The sequence below is a fragment of the Camelus dromedarius genome, chromosome 9 (genome assembly GCF_036321535.1).
Source record: "Camelus dromedarius isolate mCamDro1 chromosome 9, mCamDro1.pat, whole genome shotgun sequence".
NCBI lineage: Eukaryota > Metazoa > Chordata > Mammalia > Artiodactyla > Camelidae > Camelus > Camelus dromedarius.
Window position 1 is genome coordinate 36,366,877 of NC_087444.1, and position 15,657 is coordinate 36,382,533.

The window sequence follows — 15,657 nt, forward strand, 5'->3', positions numbered from 1 at the left end:
ACATTTTGCAAGGTGAAAGAAACGAGACAAAATGGGAAGAGGGAGCGGTGTCTACAAAAGGGCGCCCATGGGAGAGTCTGAGGGATTCCAAGATGGAATGAACACAAAGTGAAAACAATGTACCGTGCTACAAGCATATGATATAATCTCAAGTAAGTATCCAGAATACCAGAATATATAAAGAACTCTTAAGACAACAACAAAAAGTCAAACTGCCTAATTAAAAAAATGCAACTATTTTTAGGACTTGAATTTCAGCAAAGAAGATATAAAAATAGCCAGTAAACACACGAAAAGATTCTCAACAATATTAGTCATTAGAGAAAAGCAAATCAAAACCACAGTGAGAGAATAAAATCAAAAAAATAACAAGAATTAGAAAGGACGTGGAGAAACTGGAATTCTTGTACACTGCTAATGGGAATGTAAAATGGTGCAGCCAGTCTGGAAAACATTTTGGCAGTTCCTCAAAAGGTTAAACACAGAATTAACATATGATCCAGCAATTCCACTCTTAGTCATATACCCGAAAGAAATGAAAACAAATGTCCACACACAAACTTTGTACATGAAATGTTCACAGCAACATTTACAGTAGCATCAAAAAATATTAACTACATAAGAAAAAAACTATGTAAGGATAAATCTGACAGAAGGATAAGACCTGTACACTAAAAACTACAAAATAGTGCTGACAGAAATTAAATAATAGCGATATACAATAAGATAATAATGTTTAATAAAACAATAAAATAAATGAAGATATTTTATTCACAGGTCGGAAAACTCAATATTAGTATCAGTTCTCCCAAAACTGGTCTATAGAGAGTCAATATAATCTTAATCAAAATTTCAGTAGGCATTTTTGATAGAAACTGACAAGTGGATTCTAAAATGTATATGGAAAGGCAAAGGATTTAGAATGCCCAAAACACCTTGGAAAAGAACAAAGTTGGAAAAGTGACACTAGCTGATTTTAAGAGTTACTGTAAAGGTACAGCAATCGTAACAGTATAATATTAGTAAAGGACAGACATACAGCTCAACACATAACAGAGTCCAAAAATAAACTCACACATACATGGTCAACTGATTTTTGACAAAGATGTAAAGGCAATACAGTAAAGAAAGAATGGCTTTTTCAACAAATGGGGCTGCAAAAATTGGATATCCATATGTAAAAACAATGAACTTGGGTCCACATCTTACACCATACACTCACAAAAAAGCTCAAAATAGATCATAGACTTAAATATAATACCCTAAACTATAAAACCTCCAAAAGAAAGGCTAGGGGTAAATCTTTGTGAATGTAGGTTAAGCAAAGATGTCTTCATTTTTTGCAATTTATTTTATTTCATTTTTAAAGGTTATACTTCATTTATAGTTATTGTAAAATATTGGCCATATTCCCTGTGTTGTACAATATATACTTGTAGCTTATTTTCAACCTAATATTTGTACCTGTTAATCCCTTACCTCTATATTGCCTCTCACTCTCTCCCTCTCTCCACTGGTAACCAGTACTTTGTTCTCTCTGTGAGTCTGCTTCTTTTTTGTTATATAGGTTAGGCAACAATTTTTAGCCTTTAACATCAAAAGCACAGTCCATAAAAGAGAAAATTGATAAACAAATTTCATCAAAACTAAAAACTTCCAGGAAAAAAAACTATTAATGAAAAGACAAACCATAGATTAGGAGAAACTCTGCAAAGCATATATCTGATAAAGGACTTATGTCTGAAAAAAGTGAAAAACTCTCAAAACTCAACAAGAAGAAAACAATTTTAAAATAGGCAAAGACTTGAACAAACACTTGACCAAAAATGATACACAGATGATAAAAAGAGGCTTAACAGTGTATGTCATTAGGGGAATACAAGTTAAAACCATATGAGATATTGCTACAAACACATCAGAATGGCTAAAATAAGAAATAATAAAACCAAATGCTGTCTAAAATGTGGAGAAACTGAGTAACCAATGCACTGCTGGTGGGAATGTAAAAGTTTGACAACTTCTTATAAAACTTAATTCACATTTTGTAGGTTGAGAGGCAACTACACTTTTTCTCATTTATACTAGAGAAATGAAAGTTTATATTCACACAAAAACCTGCACACAAATGTTCACAGTAACTTTATTCAAAACAGCCAATAATTGGAAATAACCAAGTGTCTTTCAATGGGTAAAAGGTTAAACAAATTATAATACGCCCATATCATGGAATGCTACTCAATAATTTAAAGGAACAAACTTAATATACATAATAACTTGGAAGGATCACCAGGGAATTATACTGAGTGACAAAAGCCGATCTCAAAAGGTTAAATACTATATGATTCAATTTATATAACATTTTCTTGAAGTAAAATTATAGAGATGGAGAACAGATCAGTGGTTACCAGGAATTAGATACTGGAGTGGGGAGGTGGGAAGGAAGCGGGGTAGCTATAAAGGGGTTAGTGAGATGGAATTTTGTGGTAATGAATAGTTCTGTATCTTGACTGTGGTAGGAATTACACCAACCTATACATGTGATAAATTGCACAGAACTACACACAGACACAGACACACACCAGAGCATGTAAAAATGATGACATCTGAATAAATTTGGTGGACTGTAGCAATGTCATTTTCTTGGTTTCGATATTATACTACAGTTATACGGGATGCCTTCACTGGGAGAAACTAAGTAAAGGATACCCAGAAACTCTCTCTCTATATATAATTTCTTGCAATTTTCTGTGAATCTATGATTATTTCAAAATAAAAAGCTGTTTAAATAGGCAAAAGACTCAGGCAGTTCACCAAAAAAGATACACAGATGGCAAAAAGCACATAAAAAGACGCTCAACAGCATTAGTCATTAGGGAAATATTAGAATGGCTAAAATTAAAAAGACTGACCAGGTTGGCAGAAAATGTGGAAATGTATATTTCTTCTGCTAGTAAGGAATGTGAAATCATACATCCTCTTTGGAAAACAGTTTGTCAGTTTCTCAAAAAGTTAAACTTAAATCTACCATAGGATCCAACCATTCCATTCCTAGGTATTTATTCAAGGGTAAAGGAAATATGTGTCCACACAAAGACGTGATGTTTATAGCAGCTTTATTTGTACGCCAAAAGTCCAACAAAAGGTAAATGGATAAACAAATTGTGGGATACACATATAAGGGAAACTACTCTCCAGTAAGAATAAATGACCTACTGACATGATTATTAACATAGATGAATCTCAGAATAACAGTGCCAAATGAAAGAAGCTGGACAAAAAAAGACTATATACTTCATGATTCCATTTATATGTTTTCTATAGTGATTTCAGTGACCCTCTGGGAAAAGGAGAAAGATGAGTTGGAATGATTACAAAGGACAGAAGGAAACTTTTGGGGGTGATGGGTATGTTCACTATCTTTAATGTGATAAAATTACATGGGTCAAAACTTATCAAACTGTACGCTTCAAATAAATTATTACTGAAGGGGCTCACAATATGCTACCCCAAAATATGCCTCTTTGGCATGAGGATTATGTGAGCTGAAAACAGCAGACAGGAAGAACTCTCTGCCCTCTCCTTTTCTGCCCAAAAACAGGGCATAAATTTGCCTTTGTAAAGGTGTTCCCCTCTCCTGTACCAGGAAGAGGAGAACTACTCTTATCTGCATAACAAATCTTACTGAACAATCCTTACTTATCATACATTTCCTAGTCACCTTTCCACAACTTACACCCTACCAGATGCCCAAACCCCCTTTTTACTCTGTCCAGTCTCTTCTCCACACTTGATCACTCTTTGGTAAAATGGTATATAAGCCTTCCAGACTTTTCATAACACCTGGCACATTTTACTAAAATGAATCATCTTTCCCTCTTCCCTACCTCCAAATCTGCTTTTATCATAACTGATTCAAATTTTAAAAACAGAAATAATCCCAGCTTCCTTCCTCTCCTTCCTCAACTGATACCAGATCTATCGATTTCTTTCCCCTAAATCTATCTCAGCTTTATTTCCACCTTGCCATCTCAACTCTTCTGTCCATATAATTTCTCAGATACAACATTGCCCTTACCGCCATTCCTGCCTTACTCAACCCATTATCTACAGTGTAGCAGAGTGATCTAAGCCACAAATCTAACATTCTTGCCCAGCTTGGAATCCTTTGACAGCTCCCTGCTGTCTTCAATCTAAAATCCAAACTTAATACAGCAGGCTGTCCTTCTCCAGCCACATTTGGATACCACAGCCTGATCTTCACCCTTCCAAAATGAAAGGACCTTGCTCTCTAACTTGTGTTTCTGGGAGTGGTCTACCTAGGGAAATCACCCTATTGGATTCAATTCAATTATAACCTCTTCTGTGACCTCTCAAAGTTAAGTTCTTTGTCATTTATGCACTCAGAGGCCTTGTCTGTACCTGTATTAATGCTGTATTTTATTGTATGTCCACTCCAATAAACTTCATCATATTCATACATAATAATATTGACACAATAAGTTGTATTAAAAGATTGAATGGTTTAGTATATTCACTCAGCTAACGGTACTGAGGTACTCTCAGATCTTACACAATGTTCCTGCCTGGTTTCTACTTTCTCTTCCCTGTGCATACCTTTCTAGTTCATCCTTCAACAAACGCTAGTTACTTTTGGACTAGCCTGAAAGACAAAGAGCGGAATAAAACATTTTAAAAACACTTTATAATATCTATTTTTAAAAATCAGGGCTGGCTTAACTGGAAGACTCTGTCTTTATGTTTCCAAGCCTGTAAGACCATCTGAGTCCGCTTAAACCATACAAAGAACATGAATTTGGTGCCCCACATATCCCACCCACTAGACACCAAGACCACTATTCACAGAAATCTACTGGCCATACTTCATTCTCTTTCTCTGCACTTATATAAGCTCCATGTCCACCCCAAGAACTTTGACAAAGTAAGAGAAAATGCAAGTGCCAGTAAAAGTAATTGCATAGTAAAAGTTACACTTACATTTTAAAGTTCCTCAACTGCTAGATACCATGGACATAAAGTATAGAGTATTCTTTTAGATGATCTCTCAACCACCAACCCCCAGCATCCATTTCTTCCCAGTAGATTTTCTTCCATGTATTCACTTCTCTCCTGTGCAGCCATGAATTCCATTCATCTTTACCAGTCACTAATTTTGGAAAGGGAATGCAACCCAATTTTGGTCAATGAAAAGAAAGGTTACATTTGCTGTAGGCTTCCAGAAGTCTTTCTCCATGCTTAAAAAGAAAAGAAGCCAGTGTTTGTGTCTCTTCCCCTCCCCGCATCAAATATCAATCCCAAATATATATATTTTATACATGTTTAAACTAGAAAATTAAAAGTATTACTATTTCTTTCAATAGCAATCAGATGATTAAAAAGTCAAGGAAAGTTTCAAAACAGTGATCAATCAACATTTACTAGGTTAAGAACAAAAGAGCCTTCTTGCCTTTAATCCGAAAGGAGAGGTCTGGTAAAGCTCAAAGACAACTGGGTATGCGTGAAAAGTAATAGGTAGTAGATAAAGAGAAGCCCAAAAGGCAGTACCGATCTTAGGAGATAATAAGTGGCAGATGGCAAACTGATCAAAATATCAAGAAAAAAAAATGTGTGTCAGCATTAGTGGTTATAGAAGGTAGAGTAGTTATACTTGGGCTCTAAATTCAACTAAAGAAATAAATGGTACTCATATATCTTTTGTAACATGTGAAAGCAAAACATTAACTTAAAAAATAAAAAGACTGCCCTACCTAGTAATTCAGCATTTTTTTAAATTCTGAACTTTTAATCTAATTGAGGTTTAGGGGAATTTTGACAACAAATCTAAAAATGTTTTAAATTTTAGTAAGTGCAAAATTGCCTGCAAAGGCCACAAATCAGACCCTGTGCTTTTTAGCAATGTAACACAACTAATAATAGATATGAACTTAGAGCCCAGACCTAGTTCGGTAATGCCTCAAAACAGTGTTTCTAAATTGCCTCAAAAGAGAAAGACAATGAAATAATATGTGAATGGCAGAGGCAGTTCAGACAAACGGGTGGAGGGAAAAGTTTCACAGTGAGACTGAAAAAAGATCAATAAAATTAAAGATGATAACCTTGATATTAATGTACAGAGTAAGGGATACAAAAAAGGTAAAAGCACAGTGAGGAAAACCAGTGAGGAGGAGGTTACAGACTCAAGAGCACAGGAATCAAAAATGATGTTAGCTATGACTTTCAAAACTGAATTGAGGGGAATAAAATATGAAGAGAAAATTACACAAATCCAAACAGGAGGTAACCAAGACTTGATTTTGGCCAAAGAGCAGAGAGAAAGGGGGAGATAAAACTCACTTTCAGGAAGTGGCAAAATTTAGCAACCAACTGACCCAATAAAAAGATAGCAACAAGCTAATTCAATAAAAAATAATTTATTAAAAATGTATTAAAGAACTACAGACATGGTTTGAACAACAAGAACTTGTCAATGACCTAATAGTTTTAATAAAATCAGAACTATGAAACCATCTCCCACAGCTCTGTTTTTCAAACTGAAGGTAGTGATCTATTTAGGGAGTCACGCCCAACAATGTTTTCAAATAATGAAAAAGAAAATATCAGGGTGATGCCAGAGTAAAGGTAAATGCCGTTTTTTTGAAACTTCTATCTCAGTTTTCTGTGTTTAAACATCTGTGTGTGTGTTGGCTTGAAAAATATAAAATGTATTTCTTACTCTGCATCATGGTTAAAAGATTTCAAAACTCTGTATTGTGGAAATTTGCAAACATAAAGTAGAGAATATAGTGTAACAAGTTCCCATATATTTTTCATCTAGCTTCAACAGTTTCTTAATGTCATTCTTTTCCTGAATGTCACTCATTGAACAACCTTTACTGAAAGGAAGTGAAATCTATAAAGAAGTGTTGATGGCAAAGAACCTATCAAGTTTCCTTAAAACTCTTATGTGGCAATAAAAAATTAAAAAGTAACATTTAGATAAAATTTTCTGTATTTTCCCCAAAGACTTTCTTTATATAAAGGACAAGGTTAAAATCTGTATTCCTTTAGTACTCAAAATGATCCTACAAATGGCAAAATGTTAAGATAAAAATTTCAGAACTTCTCTGCTCTAAAATGTTCACAAATCAAAAGGATTAATATGCGTATTATTTTTGTGAGTTAATCTCTACCAATTATATAGTAAGATTAAAAATCTAGTCTTAAAATTAAGATCAAGTTCTCTAGTTTCATTTCATCATAGATTTAAAAGTTCAAGTGAATGACAGTACTTAAAACGTTAGCCTGATGGATTCAAGCAACATGATCAAACATTAAAATTTTTTAAATAATTTTAAGCCCTTAAATCATTAAACAGTAAGTGAATTTTTCTAACCCCATATACTTAGAAAATACTTCAAAAAATTTAAAATACCTACTTAAAAGTGTATCATAAGATCAGTTTACTTCCTATTTATGTACACCACAAACCTTACCATCCCACCACTAATACTACCCAAAGAGAGAAATGGGTTCTATAAATCAGACATACTATAATTAATTTTTATTTTATTTGTTAAACCAGTTTTTTAAAAAAATTACATGCAACAAGTTCTATTAACCTCACAATGCTATTTTTTTAAAGTGAACATTTTTCCTATCCTAAATCTAGAAACCTAAAGAGCTTGAGTAGTTTTTTATTGTCATTTTTAAAACTTTTTATTATGGAAATTTAAAAACATACACAAAAGTACAACGAATATTATAATGAATTTCTATATACCTATCATCTAGCTTCAACAATTTCAGAATGTCATTTTTCTCCTGAATGCCATTTTTATTTAACAACCTTTTTATTTTAAAGAAATACTGAAAAAATTCACATTTAAGTATAACTCACAAACTGTCCATTGAACTGTTCTGACCAATGATGTGAAAAAATGTTTTTAGAAATATTTTTACATGTGATAGAAATCAACATTATTGAAAAAAGTTATAATTTCAAAACCTATTTTCTAATTAAACAGCAAAGCTGATGAAAATTTAACAGAATTAAGAAATATAAAAACTTCAAGACACTGAAAACATTTTAAAATATTAAAAATCTCACTTGCTTCTGTGACATAAGACACACTGAAACTGCAAATTTTGTAGGAAAATGAAGCCTTCAAATGACTTCTCCAGTGTACCTGAGATTTTCAGACTTTCATAAAGATGTACTTCCATCACAAACAGAATACCAATATGTTAACTGTCCCAACAATTAAATTTCAGCTATAAATTCATAGGCAAATTATAGACCATTCTGCTTAAATCTTTCAGGTCCAGTTGTCCCTCTTCTAAAGTTTACTGAATTCAGGCAAAAAGATGAGAGTCATGCAATATAATTATGTAAACATTATCAGAAATGCTGAAATATATGCAGACCTATATTACGTTTGAGTTAAAATTATGGCTGTTAAAAAACGTGCTACTGCTTGTGACTCTCCTAAGCCTCCCTGAACAAACTCACTCCTCTTAAATTCCACTGTTACTTGAACCTCATATGGCATGCCTGGACAAATTTGATGACTTGGATTTTGTTTTAGAAGTCAGGCTTACTGCCAAGTCTGCTGTGTCTACTCCCCTGATCCACCAGGACTGCTTTAAACAACACCTCCCTTATTTATGTTACTGCTGTGAGCAGTCAAACTACTGCTTACTATCAAATGAGGCTCAACCTACTCAGGTTTCTTATCTCTTAAGAGTAATGCAATTGACTTCATTGTATTATGGCTTCCTCAACCCTACCTCGTATTTAAAATAAAACATCACCATATTGAATCATCAACTACTCAATACTAAGAGAAAGTAAAGGACATATTAAACTTCACAATTAGTAACACAACTCATTTATTCTATTAAAACATTTCCATTTTATAGATTAGTATATTATTACTTTCTCAAAGGAACAATGAACTCCACATTTTCTTACTAAAAATGATCTCATGATCACACATCATTGAAAAAAATAAATAGAGCAAAACTCAAAAGCAGAATTTGGGATATGCCTCAGTAAAAATATACATAGTAATTTTAGGTTAAGTTTACTGATTGCCACAGAACGGCACGTCATAATAAGAAGTTGATTCTACAACTTACCTCAAGTTAGTATCTTAAATGCCCTTCAATGCTTAAGACTCAGGCCTTTCTAGACCCCCACAATTTCTGGGCATTGTATGTAATACCCAAGTTTTAATTTTTATATCATCTAATAAAACCACTAAAGTATTACCTCTGTTAATAGAAGATATGCCAAAATATCCCTTTTGTATTGGCAAATGGGAAAGTCTAAGAAAGCACAGGCATAGCAGTGCTCTTACGATGACAGAGTTGCAACAAAACAACATGACGATGACTTTTTTTTCCTGGCTGTGGTTTCCCCATAGCTACTAGAACACATTTATTCACTAACCTCCATCACAAAATTCTGCTAATACTCCCGGGAGCATCCTATACCCTTATCAGGAAAAGTGTCAAGGGAACAGAATATTATATTATTCTTCCAAGTGTAATGGTGAAATGTTTATCACTGACTCAATCACCTAACTTATCCTCCTCACATTCGAGTATAAAGAAAAGGCTGACCTATATGAAAGTAAGGTTCAGCAGTAATCCTTTACATTACCTAATGCACCATGCAAACACACCATTAATTTTTACAGGAAACCATACAAGCAACTTCCCTTTTTTCATGCTGATTTAAATATCCAATTATACTTAGTATGGTTAGCAAATCCATCTTTCACACCATACTGAGCCGGTAACAACTTAATTCAAGAAAGCAGAAAACACAATTAAAAGCAAATGTACTTATATTTAATAAGATATGACAAAGGAGATAACAGTGAAAAGAATAATAGAATTAAGAGGGAAAAATTTAAGTATCTAAGACAACTAATCCAACTCGTCTAAGTAAGGCTTACTGACTAGATCTCCCATCTGCCCCTAATCTCTCTCAGTGTTTTAGTTTAGTGTAGGAAAAGGGTCTAGGGAAGAGGAGGATGTAAAAAATAACCTATCCTCAGTTTTTTTGTTTTTTCTAAAGAAATGTTAACTACCACCACTTAAAGAGTACCACAGGGCCAAGGACCATGCTAAGAACTTTAAAAACATTATCTCTACTAAAACAAGGTAAAACAAAAACGTTAAGTAAAAATTATCAATAAAAACTAGAAAGAGAAAAAAATACTATCCAAGAAACAGTAAATTATTAAGAACACGTGAATCAGATGTTCAAACACTAAATTAAGCAGAACACTACAGGTTAAAGACTAGGACAATAATCTAGGAAAAGTTCCTTAACTTTACACATGAAAAAGTTGTATATTAAAGTGATATATGACAAAACTACACATATCTTATCACAAAGTAAATTTCTTATAAACATACATATTGTATCTAAGATATTTCTCCCCCTTTAAAAAGTAGCAAGTAGATAAGACATAACACACCTATAGCACACACTCCTCCCAGCGACTTTCATTCAGGACTAGAAAGTCAATATTTAGTAATGAACAAACCCTGAGAATGAAACTTTGAATGTGAAACATAAATATTATTATAACACCAAACTAAACTAGAGATATACAATCAGCACACTAAAATAGAGCACCAGAAGCTGCCCTTTATAACGGCAAATAATGTTAATGAAATACATTAAACTTACCAATTTTGAATTCTTTATTTACTACTGAGGTATTTTGTCATTTTGAAACTAGGTATTAAGCAAAAGAAATTTAAACATAATAGCCTGACTCATTTTTAACTAGAAAAAAAAAAAAAAAAGCTAGCACCATCCTCATATTTAAAAAAAAAAAAAAAGCTAATGACTCTAGGGTCTTAAATTTTCTTTAATGGAAAAACCTCAAAACAACTCATAAGCAATCATCTAAAGAAAAGTCCGTCACAATGTATCCAGCATTATCAAGTGGCAAATCATCTAATTTGTACTTTGACAAGTTCGCTTAGGACATTCACTAAATACAGCCCTTCAGTCTCCATCCACTATCCCCCACTTCAAATATTTTTCAAAAATCTTCTGTATGGAAATTTAGATGTGATACAAGTACTCTCAAACCTTTAGAGAGAAGGAAAATCTGCTGCCCAAAATTACCAAGATCTGCTGTCGTATGGAATTGACCAATAAAAGTCAAAGAACTGAAACAAGTCTCATCAACTTCCCCTACCCCAAAAAAAAAAAAAAAAAAGCAAGCACTGACTCAACTTCAGAGGTACTTATTCATTAACTGAACAAATATTGGTTGCCTACTAGCTTAAAGGCACTGTGCTAGGCACTGATAATACATCTATGAACAAGATACAGACACTACCCTTGCCCTCATGGAATGTTCCATTCCAGTAAGGAAGATAATCCAGAAACAAGTAAACTCACTGATAATGACCCAATACTGATCTGAATTCTACCAAGCAATTTTATTCTCATGGCCCACTTTACCACATATTATCATTCAAAAAGCATGCCACTTAATCCACTTACTTCCTTCAAACTACACACTCAATTATGCTTACTAAAAGAAAAACTAAATTGTGAACAAATAATTTTGAAATCTGTTTTGAATATATAACATCCTTCTCAATAGAATTTAAAAATCATCTCCTGAGTGTTCCTAACAGCACTACTTGCAATAGCCAAAAAGTAGAAACAGCCCAAGTCCAACAATGGATGAATGGATAAACAAATTGGGGTATATATACAGTAGAATATGATTCAGTCATAGAAAGATATGAAGTACTGCTATATCTGTAACATGGATGAACCACAAAAACACTATGCTAAGTGAAACAAGCCAAACACAAAAGGTCACATGTGTATGATTTTACTTATATGAAATATCCAGAAGAAACAAATCCATAGAGAAAAATCCTAGATTAGGGACTAAGCTACCAAGGACTGGGAGGAGGTAAGGGAGAATGAAGAGCAACTGCTTAATGGGTTCGAGGTTTCCTTTTGGGGTGATGAAAATGTTTTGGAACTAGATAGAAAATGGTGGTTCTACAACATTGTGAATGCACTAAATGCCACTGAATTAATCACTTTTAAATGGTTTGTGTCATGTATATTTCACTCAAATTTTTAAAAACTTAAAAAAATAGCTACTAGAATATTTTAAAGTGACTTTTTGTCACAAGTAAAACTGCTCAAGTTTAACTGGGAATTTCAGTTATAAATCAAGTTTTAAACCTTAAATCCTTCTATACCATTTTAATATTAAAATGGTTTTTGCAGGGTTTATGGCAAAAATAATTTCTTAAAAAGCTGTTTTCATAGCTTTTAAGTGTTGCTTAATGTTTTGAATGTACATACAACTCCTACTCACATGATGATACTCCTTTATTCCTCATATGCTTGGTTAATATCTTTATTGATTATACTTTTGGTATATAATGTGCAATAACTAAGTTTGTACCCAATAAACACTCAACTGTTATTTCATTAAATCCCAATAATCTAAGTACAACTTAATACAATTCCCACCACAAATGCCACTTTTTCCCTGTTTCTACCTCTATTATAATATGCACCACCTTCAGTCAGCCTAGTAGCACAGTTATTTGGGTTTTGTGCCCCACATCCCATTTCCCAAGCTCCTTTAGGGACCTCAGTCCTTTCTGCATCCATCATAACACTACAAAGCACCTAGTAGTATCTTCAACATGATAGGTGCTCAAATGACGTCAGTAAAATTGAAATAAACACAGTCAACAAATAACTATTGTAAATTATTTATTATGTTGAAAAAGACATCTAATATATAAAGACTAATAGGACTGATCATACAAATACCTCCCAGAGAATCCTTATGCCTTACATTCAGATATGTTTTTCAGTGCAAGCCTACAGAACAGTCTGTCGAACATCAATATGAACATGAAGTAATTCACCTAATACCCGGAAAGAATAAACGGGGATTAATTTTATCCATCTCCCTTTTGAAGTTCGCCTGCATATGTAATAGGGAAACTGAACTTAATGAACCACACAGTATTCCAAACCAGGTCACAGGAGAGCTCTAAGTCCCCAGCCATTCTGTTTCTATTTCTTGACTGCTCTGACCTCCAAGCACTATGGTGCCCAACCTTCCCAATTCACGATCTTCTTTAAAACATCTTCCGAGGTGAGCTTTTTCCTAAAATAAAAATCGACTTCCAGAACTTTCTAGGTGAGTTACGAACAAGGGCACCCCACTTTCAAAAATCTTCCGAAACAAAGCAAAGGCTCAAGAAAGAAGCCCAGTTTTCACGAAAGTCCCGTTATGACTACACTTCGAATTAAATGTGGGCCATAAACTTGCACAAGTGGAAGTTAACATTATAGCATTACTCTCCTAGCAAAGTAATTTATACAGACATGTGCACGAATTTTAGGGCGCTCCCACACTTCAAGAATGCGCATCCTTCAAATAAAGATTTAAAAAAAAAAAAACAGCCTAGGATAAACGAAAAACCAAGGCTGCTTACACTTCACAGAGACAACATTTCCTCCGCACCTCGCTGGCAAAAAAGCGACAACCAGATGCCACTTGGGCAGCGGCTCCGACCCTCGGCCTCCAAACCCCGGGCGTCCACTGGCCACAGGCGTCCTGGAGTCGTTCCCTACTAATTTGCTTCTAGCCAAGCCCGCGGCCACTTCCACGTCGCTGCGACCCACACGCCTCCTCAGCGGTTTAAATCCGCTCTTCACTCACAACACACACACTCAACACACACACACACACACACGACGGTGTTAATCCGCTCTTCACTCACAACACACACACACACACACACACTCAACACACACACACACACACACACACACACACGACGGTGTTACCGGACCGGGGACAGCCAAAGCACCAGAGAGGGGGCGAGCTCTTGCGAGCGAGGAGAGAAGCGGACGCTTCTCGGTCCCGCCCCGCCCGGCACCCACCTGCAGGCCGCGAGCCCGGGGGCGGCGGCGCCGGCGCCCCGTCCTCGCCAAAGACGAGTTTAAAGTCGAGCTCGTCGTGGGCGCCACAGTTTGCAGTAGTCATCGGCGTGGCCCAGGGTGCTGCCGCTCCTCCTCAGGCGGCGGCGGCGGCTCCTCAGTGCCGCTTCATGCCGGGCCGCGCGGGCCAGGAGGTCGCAGCTCCGCAGCAAACTTTCCGGGCAGGGACTGCGACGCCAAGCGTTCGGTTCCGAACTCTAATACTGGCTGCGCGCGGAACCGCACCAGGAGCCGCCGCCACTGCCAGTCGATGGTGCCCAAGCTGCCACGGTCGCCTTATCCGATATTCCCCGCCCCCCCTAACAGCCGCCACCACCGGCGCGCTCCCGCGCCGTACCGCGCGCCCGGCCCCGCCCCCTACCGGGCGCCCATCTGACCTGGCAGCCCATAGGCCACCGGCGCCGCGGGCTAGCCCGATGGCCCCGCCCTCTCACCGGTCTACCGCGTGATTCCCTCTCGCGGAGACGGAAGTCACGTGAATACGGATAGCTGGATAGCCCTGCTACCTCTTGGGAGTTGTAGTTTGGGCTCTATTATCTCAACTCCTTCTAAACCAGGACCCGGGACCGGGGTGTGGGGTTGCCCTTAAATTGGATTGAGGGGGCCACCACGGCCAATCGGAGACTCCTTTTCTTATTGGACGGACCCCACGTCCGGAAAGGTGCGCCAGAGCTTTGAGGTTATGGGTCCGGTGACGGGTGCCTGCATTGTTACTCCTGCTGGCTAGGTTTGGGGAAATTAGCGTCCGGAAGGAATATATGGACGCCCCTCACACCCTCATCTCTTCACCTCAACCTTAATGGCGGAGTGTCGAGAGGGCGGGGACTGGACTGCGCTTCCAGCTAAGGTGGAGCGGAGCCAGTGGAGACTTTGGTGGCGGGACGAGAACCAAGTCTGGGCTAACTGTCGCTGCAAACCCACCCCTGATAGGCAGAGCCCGCACTTATCTGGCTGAGCCTTTGTCTGCCCCCAGGAGCCTGCCTGGCAGCTTTTCCCTGGAGGACAGCCTTCGCATTTGAGGCCTCTGCAAAGCCCGATGAGCAGGGTCTGTCCCCTGCTGGAAATCAGGAAGACTGAATGGAGAAAGCCCGTCGTGAATTCGAGCCACACAAAGGGCTCTGTGACCTCTGCATCCCGATGCACAATGAAAGGATGGGAGGGATGTGCTACCCAAACTGAGTGGCTGATAGTGGGAAGGAAGTGACACTGTGTCTGAAGACAGTTTTCGCTTTTGGCCCCTCCCCAGCGGGCCTGTCTTCCCCATCTTCCCCAGAGCCGACCCAGGACGCCTTCTGGGACCTGGGGTAGAGGCCGTGCCCAGAGACACTGAGCCTGGCTTGTTTACACAGGGTTCCTCCAAGGCACAGGATGGACCAACAGCTGGGAGAGATGCTGGTGACCAACTCCCCTAGCTCCAGGCCCCAAAAGACATAGCATCCCTAGAAGTTAAGTTGCCACAGGAACCAGGGTGCTATGTCTCAGAACCTTGGGTGCAGGTGCAAGGGCCCAGTCACATCCCACACTGCCCACAAAAGCCCCCGGGAGAAGAGGGCAAGGTGGTGCATCCTGCCGAGATGTCTCAGTATCTGGACTGACAACCTGAAGTCCCAGGGGGCCCTAGGGAGAGCCCAACT

General features: G+C 37.4%; 1 protein-coding gene across 3 annotated transcripts in view; it reads right to left on the minus strand.

The window, feature by feature from the left end:
* Positions 1–15,099, minus strand: part of NFATC3 (nuclear factor of activated T cells 3) — a 113,018-nt gene extending 97,919 nt beyond the window's left edge. Inside the window, exon 1 of one of the 3 annotated variants that reach the window (XM_064489034.1) lies at positions 13,967–15,099. In XM_064489034.1, coding sequence (XP_064345104.1) covers positions 13,967–14,069 — 103 coding nt within the window. In that variant the 5' untranslated portion in view covers positions 14,070–15,099. The remainder of the gene's footprint in view (positions 1–13,966) is intronic. The other 2 variants (XM_031458217.2, XM_031458216.2) reach the window with 2 other exon arrangements.
* Positions 15,100–15,657: the final 558 nt, after the last annotated feature.